This window comes from Marmota marmota, unplaced genomic scaffold (assembly GCF_001458135.2).
Source record: "Marmota marmota marmota unplaced genomic scaffold, marMar, whole genome shotgun sequence".
Classification (NCBI taxonomy): Eukaryota; Metazoa; Chordata; class Mammalia; order Rodentia; family Sciuridae; genus Marmota; species Marmota marmota.
This window is the reverse complement of record NW_026000101.1, coordinates 28,136,900-28,147,145: the sequence shown is the minus strand read 5'-3', so window position 1 is coordinate 28,147,145 and position 10,246 is coordinate 28,136,900. Positions and strand designations below refer to the sequence as shown.

Below are 10,246 nucleotides of genomic sequence, written 5' to 3'. Positions count from 1 at the left end.
AGATGATGTGGATGAGGAGAGGTGTAGTGAGAGTTCAGGGGGGGGAAAGGAAAACAACAACAACAACAACAACAAAACCAGTAGCGCCCTAGAGGCAAAAAAGAAAAGTTGTTCAAAAGAAGCTCTCAAGTTCTCCAAAACGACTTTATAGAAAGCATGTCAATGAGGGTGTTAAGAGACCCAGCACCTTCACTTTGGAAGGCCTTTCTGTTTGTTTCCTAAAGTGATAGGAAAAGTTAATGAAAAGGTGAAATGTGGGTGATAACAGATGACGACTTGCCCTAGGAATGGCATTACATTTGCACAAGTTTGTTGTAACTTTGAACAGAACTTCGTTCTAGCGTGCGTTCAACGAAAAGCAAAAGCGTAGTGAGGGGTGTTTAGAGCTTGCTGTATACTTTTTTTCAACTATAAAATCAGTGAATCTTTAGAACTAGCGTGGGAAATTCACTGATGGGAGTGCATTTTTTCAACTTTGGAGCAAGCCTCTGGCTCCAGCTAGAACTAGGTAAAAGAAGATCTATTAAACGATCTCTTTTTCTCTCTCTTTCTCTCCCTTTAATTCTTTAAGCATCCTCCACCAACTATTTGTCCGACTCCAAAAGTGTAGAAAGCTTTGGTATCTGAAGTTTTGTTTCTTCCCATAGGAGATACATTTAGGTTTTTCAGATTGCAAAACCATTGGTGGCACTATCACAGTTTAATATTGGAGATTTCTTTCTTTCTTTCTTTCTTTTTTTAATTCTTTGTAGTTGTAGTTGGGCAGCATGCCTATATCTGTTTATTTTCACGTGGTGCTAAGGATTTAACCCAGTACCTCACACGTGCTAGGCAAGCACTCTGCCAAGGAGCTACAGCCCAGCCCCAACTCCAATACTGGAGATTTCTTATCCAAGGAAGTTTACATTTTTTTCCTATTATTTATTGACTGCAGATTACTTGCAAATACCCTCTATGTTAGGATATGTGTGCATGTCTGTACAGACTTAAAAAAAAAAAAAAACTAAGGCTACCCCAAATTAACTTTTCTTGCTAATGTGAATTCCATTGTATATCCATGAAATTCATAGCCCTCCACAGGCCTACTAGCAGTGAAAATTCCAGTTTTTAAAAATGTTTAAAAAAATGTTCCAAACAGGTTGTAACATGAAATTACAAAATGATACAATAAATTTACTAATTAGAAACTCCTTGAATTGTGAAAATTGTAGATCTTAACAGATCACAGAATGTATTTTGAAAAAGATTGTCTCTATATTGAAATGAGGCATATATAATTTTGTGTTTTTACACATGCCAACTTTATGCATATGGTCCAGTTTATTTTAGTAGACAAAATAAAATAGACAAAATAAGTAAAACCACTATAAGAAAAAGTGGAAGTTGGAATTCTTGAAACTGGCAGTGAGATCACCTGATAGCATTGATTTGTGGAATGTTTTTGATTCCCAGGTGTTCTGTTTGTAGCTAATTATTTTATTCTATTTTATTGCCCCAGACGACCCTCTATAGAAAGTAAGCCACCCTCTATAGAAAGTAAGCCACTTTTTGAAAGGCCACTCCAATGGCTTTTTAAATTGACAGTTGACTGTAGTAAGGTATTGTTTAATTTATTCATTCATTGGACAAAAGACCAACAATCATTCAGTGAATAATATTTTCTACACAAAAGAATCTCATTCAAAGGAAGGTGGATTATATGTAGTATCCAATTCTATAATACAAGGTATATTATAAAAATGATAAATGCAATAGAAATAAAACAAGCTTTAGAAGTTGAGGACAGAGATGAAAGAAATGGCATCATAGTATTTTAAAGACACCTTAGTTTCTAAATAGAATCAGTATTTCTTTACCAGTATTTGTACTATGAGTACAACATAATAATGAAAAATTCTTTTATGTTGCTGTGGACATGAAATTTTAATACTACTTTAAATGTTAAGGCAGACATACTTTGTGAATCCCATTTATAAGAAAAATGGAATAGAGGATCAATGTCAATGGAATTTGGCAGACTTGATTAGAAAAGTTGTATTTAGAGTTGAAAATTAGTACTAGAGTCTGATTTTTCAGTAGTACCATCCTTTCTTTTGTCATTACATGACAGCATTTTGACCCTCAGAGTACTAAATTTTACACATTTTAACTTTTGGATAAACATTTTTTATTTTAGAGTTTAGGTCTGCTTCTTAAGAAAACAGAAGAAACTATGAGTGTGTTATGTATCATGGTTGCAAATCACTTAATATTGGAGGAAGGGGTGTGATTTGAAGCAAATGCCTGATATGTTTTTAATAGGATTCTTTCAGGTTCTTTACAAATGGCTGTAGTGCAGTTTTTAATTTTCTTTAAAGAAATGTTATTTTAAACTTTTCTTAGTTTTTTTTTTTAGGGATTAAAAAAGAAAATATATTTTTTACAGAGGATTAAGAAAAAATACCAAGTCCATATCATCTCACAGAAAATGAATATGGAATGATTTGGAACATATCATATGGAATGATTTGAGATTGATATAGATGACATTATTGCCCTAAGTTTGAATGAAATTAACGATTTTGTTATTTTTCCACATTATTCAAATGACTTAATTAGAACCTGAAATGTGAGCATAAGAAACCAATTACTGAAATTTAGCATTAGTAATTAAATAGAATATTCATTTTCAAGCTAAGATTACTTTATAAAAATTTGTTATCTAAACCTAACATATGTAGTTCTTTTTATGTAGTGTCACTATGGGGGAAAAATATATAGTAACAAAACTCGTGATATTTATGCAAATACCAAACCAACCATATGAGCAAATGTTGTTCAGTATTGGTGTTATGTTAACATCTCTGAGTAACAACACTCTCCTCTATTGATTCTTAAATGCTACTACATTTACATGTTGTCTGTCCTTGTGATCCTGAAATGACTCCTTAAAAAGTTTTAGTATGAATAAATATTACTAATATGTTATTAGGAAATGAATGGTCTTATCTAGTATAATTTTTGAGTGGGTAATAGGTTTTAGGAAGTTTTTCTATATTTGATTCTTTTTTTACTTTCTCTTTCTCAGAACAAAAGGGGAGTCAATGTGACTCATGCCAGAGTGGACAAGAAGAGCCATGCTCTAAATCCCACCAGCTTTCTTTGAGATCATCTTCTAAGTCTAATGGTGCCATTGGGAAAAAAAGCATCAGGTCATCTACTTCAGAACACTCAAAAAAGCATGATAGCATCCAGTCTCCTTACTCTGGGGAGCAATCAGGAGGTGAAGACAGTCCCAGGTCCTTATCATCCTCTGATCTGGAATCAGGAAATGAGAGTGAGGGGGCTAAAGACTGCATTGCAGTGAGAGCCAGCCTTCCCATGATGTCCTCAAGACCAAGAGATCCTCTTGATATTCTTATCAGGATTTTCCCACGTTACAGGCTCACCTGGCTAGAAAGTGTTCTACGGTTCTGCAAAGGGGATGTGGTCCAAGCCATTGAACAGATCTTAAATGGGAAAGAACGCAAGCAAGATACCAGGGATCTAGCATACTCCAGAAAACTGGAAAACACAGCCTTTTCAAGAGCTTCAAATTTTAGTCTAGCTAGAATTGGTTTTGGAACTCTAGGTAATAAATCAGCTTTCTCTCCTCTTCAAACCCCATCTGCTTCTTACAGAGGTGATTCAAACCTCTACAGCTTAAATCCTAGACTAGAGATTAGTCCATTACGACTGGCATATTCTTCGCCAGGGAGAGGGCTGTCTGGTTTTGTGTCACCCTACCTAACACCTGGGTTGGTTCCAGCATTGCCTTTTCAGCCATCTTTGGATTATACTTTTTCAGGGATGATAAGGGATACTTCCTACTTTCCCAGTAAAAGCTCAATAACTGGTAGTAGGCTGTATTTTAGACCCAGTCAGGACAGTCTGTAATGTATCTATTCATTCTCCCTTTCTGGAGTATTTCTAGAATTATGAAACACACACACACAAACACATACACACAGAGATCTATTAATGTACTTAAATAAGTATATGAGTGAATTACTAGGCCTTAAAAATGCTATTTCTTTTTTTAGTCAGCAATATAAATAGATTTTAGATTTAAAGACTTTATTAAGTGAAAGAAGCATTTAAACATTGTCTGTGCCTTGAATAAAGCTTTTTAATGAAATAGTTTTACTTTAAAGAATGTTCTCCCTAAGTTATCATTTGTAAAATTCCTGTTGTAAAACTACACTTGTTTATATTTTGGTGAAAAGTGGGGTTTTTAGCTGTAAAAAGTTTATGGAGCAATCTAGCATAATATACAATGAACTAAAAGGAAGAATTTTAAATTTGAGGTAATTCTAAGTAATTGTTATCCTAAAATTCTCATCTTTCCTTCCTTGTTCACAGGGTAGAAAAAAATTATTCAAAGTATTTTTTAAAAATTTATTTGTAGATAAGTGATTAATCATAAAGCTTTTGAGAAATTTGAATTCCTTATTTTTTGCAAAGTCTTATTTTTCACTATCATTTGTAAAAACAATGCCAATTTTAAATTCTCTTTGAAGTTAATATTTTGAATTATAAAGGCTTACTTAATGAATATTAGGAAGTTGGACTCCGCCATCTTCTGGTCACTATCACTAATTGCAACTCAATTCTGCTGAGTGAATTAATGTATGTATGCATTGTTTCCTAATGGTAGAAACTAACACTTTTGGTTTTTTGCAATAATCATTTTGGATCATGCTACATTAAAATTTTCATATTGTAAAGTGAATTTCTACTGTGAATGATGATTTTAATCTTTTAATTTCCTTATGTCTGTATCTGAGAAAATAATCTTTTCCATATGTTTGAGATAAGAATATAGCACCCATTCTCAAAGTAAAAATAATTCTATTCAGAAAAATAAAATAACTGTTCAGACAAATATTGATTGACTCTATGTATTAGGCTTAATGCATTGAGGGAGATATAAAATTTCCAAAGGGGGGGAAATTGTCATTAAAATTTAGAGGTATTCTTGTGGTTTAAAAAGTATATTTCGTTCTCCATCTGGAGCATTTGAAAACTGTTTATTTCAATAGTCAGTGGAAAATCCCTGAGGAAACTGCTTACTAAACAATTTTTATGAAGTTTTCTTTATGTGTCATCATTTTTTAAAAGGACAGTAATTTTATTGTTAGGAATAAATGAAAACCCAGCTGGGATATAATAGATGATTCACTAGATATTTCTTTACATGTATGGATGTGTGTGTATGTGTAAATATACACACACTACACTACTAAAGCCCTGTCAGTTCTATTCTCATGGAATCTTTTCCCTAAAGTCAATAAAATATATTTCTAAATCATATTTGCCAGCATATAAAATATTAAGTCACTAAAGTATCAAATGCTGATTTGAGATTATATATATATAATGATTATGTATTAATTTTAATGGTGTGTGAGAAAAGATTTTGTAAAATTTTGTTGCACTCAATACTCACTTCTTATAAAAAAAAAGCTTTAGATTCTGAGTCTAAACCATAGTAATATGGCCGGCAAAAGTTAATACATCTAAGTGAAGAAATAATTTTGGATAATAGATCTCTTTGAGACTGATAAAACCAAAAATGGCCTGCAAGCACACAGTTTTGCATATAATTTCATGGGATTCTTGGATCTCCTAAATGCTATTCAGGTTAGAATCTTTGGTGATTAATATTTCTATTGCATTAATTCATTTATAGAATGCTATTTTTAAAAATGCACTAGATCCCATAGAGGATGACAAATGTAAAATATGCTTTAAAGGAAGTTATACTATATAGTAGACATCTGGATTAAAAATTCAGTAATTCTAGAGTTGCTGAATTCTTCATGTGGTTTTCATTGGAGAAATGGAATTGCTTTTGAATGAAGAAGAACATTTATTTAGTAGTATTCAGGATTTTAAGAACAATTTATGATCTTAACTTTTCAGTTAGTCTACATAGATAATTTTATAAAATAGGTCTTTTGTTCAACCAGTAAATAGGATGTAAGGAAGTGAGGCTCAGCAGTGGTAGTATCCAGACCCAAGATTAGAGGTACTTCTGCAATTTCAGACTCAGGTCTGAGGCAGGATTTGTGTCTGTTTTGTTTCTTGACAGCTTTTGTGTGGTCTCCAATACCTAAGTGCTCAATAATAGTTCTTCACTAACTGAATTAAACGAAGGCTTAAAGAAGTAGCATAGGAATTCATTTATTCAACACCTCATCATTAACACTACTTTGTGTTATACACTAAGCAAAGGATACTTGCATGAAAACACAGGCTTAGCCCCAAGATGCTCACTGTCTATGTTATCATGTGTGCAGAAAAGCAACCAACCAATGGCAGCATTTGACAACATTGGTGCATCAGTGAGTTGTTTATAATCTTGGCATATATGCCCATGGATTCTGCTTGAGGCCTGAACTCCTAAGCCACCATGGAGGTAGGAAAGAAGAGGGGGTAAACATTGTAAGAACCAGCATGTGACCAAAATGAATTGACTATAGTGTAGAGGATATAGCAAGTTAAAATATCATGAAAAAAGAATTCAGAAGAATGAAATTTTAATTATCTGTCCAATAGCAGAATGGCTCTCTTATAGTGTACCATCTTTTTTCTGGGGGGGGGGGGGAAGGTGATGCTGGGGATTAGAACCCAATGCCTCATGCATACAAGGCAAGCACTCTACCAACTGAGCTGTATCCACAGGCCCTGAATGCATCCTCTTATTTAAAATACCATGTAGTTCTTTCTAGCCCATCAGAGACCTGGTTGGTGGAATCTTTCCTTACTGCTTCAATATTGGGACAGAATCATCTATAAGCTGATCAGAAAGAGTAAATACTGGTTGGATTCATGAATACACTTCAAGTCTAAGACAATAAAAATTCTAAGAAAATGAAAACACTAGAGTATATTTGTCATTAATTTGCTCATTAGAACTTTTCCTGGGTGAAAACCTCCCTTTGGGAAGAGGTTAAAAAAAAAGACAAAACAGTGTATGATTTCTAAGCAACAAGACAAGTAGAGGTTAGCATAAGACATGGAACTGAGGAGGAGGGCTCACAAAGGACACAAATCCAGAGATATGTGTTAGTAAAATGTATATGAGGTATACACCAGTATGTCTTCCTAGAGGGAGCACTAACTTTGCAGATGAGCTCTAGGATAGACCCAGCAGGATGACTTGGGCAGGTAACTTTCACTCTCTGGGCATTTGTCAATTCTCAATAAAATAAGGATATAAATATCTAACCTGCAAGATTCTCAGAGATAAAAGGTAGCTTGAATAAACTGCAAAGTACACTAATGCTTATATATTGGGTGCTAAATAAATAACTGTTGCTGTTATTAGTTTGTATTACATTTTCTTTGCCCCCTGGTGGCAGTCTCTTAACAAGGAGTACTCTGTAATTTCATTTAATCCACTTAGTGGATGTGGAACCCATAGAACAGTTATTACTGGGGGAACAGGCTTCGTCCAGTCCAGATTTCCTGTTTGATTGTTACTTTCATAGGTTAGCCACAATTTCATAATGTATTATTGTGCCGGGTTTCTGTTCTCGCGACTAAAAGGCTCAGGAGTCACTCCAGTTAAACTGGGCTAACTGGGCTGCACAAAATAACCACACAAGAGACACAAATACCTTTTTCTTCGGGGTCGCTGGGACGGCTCCTCTGACCTTAAGGGTCCGCAGAAAGAGAGAGAGCAAGAGCACGGGCTGACCCCTTTTTGAGGGAAGCTTTTCAAATGAAGCAAGGGGTCAGGTTTCAGGGGGCTGAGTATCTTCATAATGTCCACTTTCAGCAGGTTGACTGACACCTGGGTAGGCCACACCCAAGGGCACAGTAAGAGAAGGGGACACACACAAGGCACTTCCATGGAAGATTCTATCCTAAACAGGGCAAGGGGTTATCTTACAAAGGAACAGGTGAGCGTAGCTTCACCCATGGGGCTGTAGCAAGACACATTCATGTATGAGACACCACCCACATTTCTGTGACTGAGCACCTCAGCACCCAGCCAGGGAGTGTGACTCAGTCACGTGTAAGGTTGGTCTCCCACATTATTGTATTATGTGTTTTGGATTCTTTTTAAAGATTGTGAAGAAAATGAACAGCAAAACCACGGTTTTGTGTTCATGTTACCTTGATCAGTCAAGAAAACAGTCCCTATAAGTATATGTGGAAATAAGGGAGTTAATAGAAATTTGATCTAACACAGAGGAGATCTGGGAAACAAAAGGGAAAATGCAGGTCTGAGAGTAACTAATCTGCCTAAAGCACCGTGTGAGTGAACAAGTGGGCACTTTCAGGAAATTTGTGAAGTCCAGCCTGACCCATCACTTACAGTTCCCAGATGCATAGTGAATGAAATCTTTGGGGGATCTCAGGCCTCTGAATAGCTATGGGCTCTGTGGGTCTGCGAGAGGCCCCTGGTGGGTGGGTCAGTGAGGCAGGAGGAAATCTGGTGTGGAGTAAACACTGGATGTCTGTCCTTGATGACTTTGGTTTTACCTCTACCTGACAAATTTCACAATTCTTTCCTGGGCCAACTTTCAGTCTGAACCATACAGAGAAGGGAATTCTGGGAAATGTAGTCCCCAGTTTTAATTAAACACATGCTGCACAATCCAGTCCAGTTCTTGTCAATATGGCTTTCATACTCATATATTAACCACATTCCCTTACAAATAAGGGCCAAAACAAAGTTATTCTTTTACCAAAAATTGATACAACTACTCTATAACAAAAACATACATACTTTCTCTCCAAAATAGGACACACACAGTGACCCACCCATCTTGGGGGAGGGCTTATTCCTCTTTCAACTAGTTAAATCCACCTTTGACTATCCTATAACTTTAATCCTGAGAGAGAGTGAACCACTACTGGTAAATCTTGTTAGAGCAAGGAGTTGGGAACGGAGGAAATTGCTAAATGCAGATGGTCCCTGATTACCACAGTTCTACTTATGACTTACCTACTTTATGATGGTGCAAAAGTGATAAATATTCAGGAGAAGCCATAGCATGAATTTTGATCTTTTCTCAGACTAGTGATATGAGGTATAATACTCTCTTGACATGCTGGGGAGCCTCAGCTCCCAGTCAACCATAAAATCATGGGGGTAAGCAGCCAATATTCTGCAGTGTACTTTTTTGCTGAGTTAGGATGTTTGGTAGGTTAGATGTTGTTAAATACATTTTTGATATTACGATATTTTCACTTTACAATGGATTTTTTTGGGATGTGATCTCATCATAAGTCAAGGAACTTCTGTACATGTACACAAGCACACACACAGATATACTTTAAAGCAAGGAAAAAATAAATGTGTCTATCTACTAGAGCTCTCATGCTTCATATGGGACTATCACTGGTCATGGGATCACAGATGGTATCTATAACTTTCCTTTTCTACTGTTTCATATCTTCCTTATTCCAAGAAAGTGTCTCCATTAATTGTGGTTATTACTATGGTGGGTGACCTGGGTCCTCATTCCTGAAGAGTGTGGCCCATTAGCAGTCCTGCTTCTGTGAGGTTGTTTCAGCCTTCCATTAACTTTTACTACAAATATTGGAAGACTAAGTGACACTCCAGAGGATGTCCTGCATACTGGAAATACGACCATCTGCCTCTTTTCCTGCTATTTCATTGGCACAAGGTGCCTAGAATAGCCAATAGTAATCTCAGGTTCCAGTACACTGTTGCCTTCTCTTATGGTATCATTTCTCATTTGGGAAGTAAGACCTGTGAACCAAAAAAGCCAAAAGTTGTTGTAGGGAACAGAAACAAAAGAATTAGTGGTAAGTTATCAGATTAATGAGAGAGGTGCCATTGTTATACCTATCCTGTGTTTCCCCGAGTCCTGGGTATAGGAGCCACTCCATAGTTCCAACTAATTCTGAGCATATCTTACACCCAGGAAGACATTATTCCAGCCATATAAAGCACTTTCACCATCTGGTGCCATAACTGAGTCTTCCAAAGGCCATTCCATAATTTTATTAGACCAGCTGTTTGGGGATGAGGGGAACATGATGATACCAGTGAGCTCCACAAGCATGAGGTCCAATATTACAATTTCCTTGTTAAGAACGAGTCTTTTTGTTAGCAATAACATTGTATGGAAAACTGGGAAGGTGACCCAGTATCCTGTAAATCCACAGATGGTGGTTTTAGCTGAAACATTAAGGTGGGAAAGGCAAAATTGTAACATGCATGAGTGTCCCCCCCCCCCCCCCC

General features: G+C 36.0%; 1 protein-coding gene across 1 annotated transcript in view; it reads left to right on the top strand.

The window, feature by feature from the left end:
- Dmrta1 (DMRT like family A1) overlaps positions 1-5,353 on the top strand; it is a 7,114-nt gene extending 1,761 nt beyond the window's left edge. Inside the window, exon 2 of the mRNA XM_015492527.2 lies at positions 3,068-5,353. Within this exon, the coding sequence (XP_015348013.1) occupies positions 3,068-3,915 (848 nt within the window). The 3' untranslated portion in view covers positions 3,916-5,353. The remainder of the gene's footprint in view (positions 1-3,067) is intronic.
- The last annotated feature ends 4,893 nt before the right edge of the window (positions 5,354-10,246 follow it).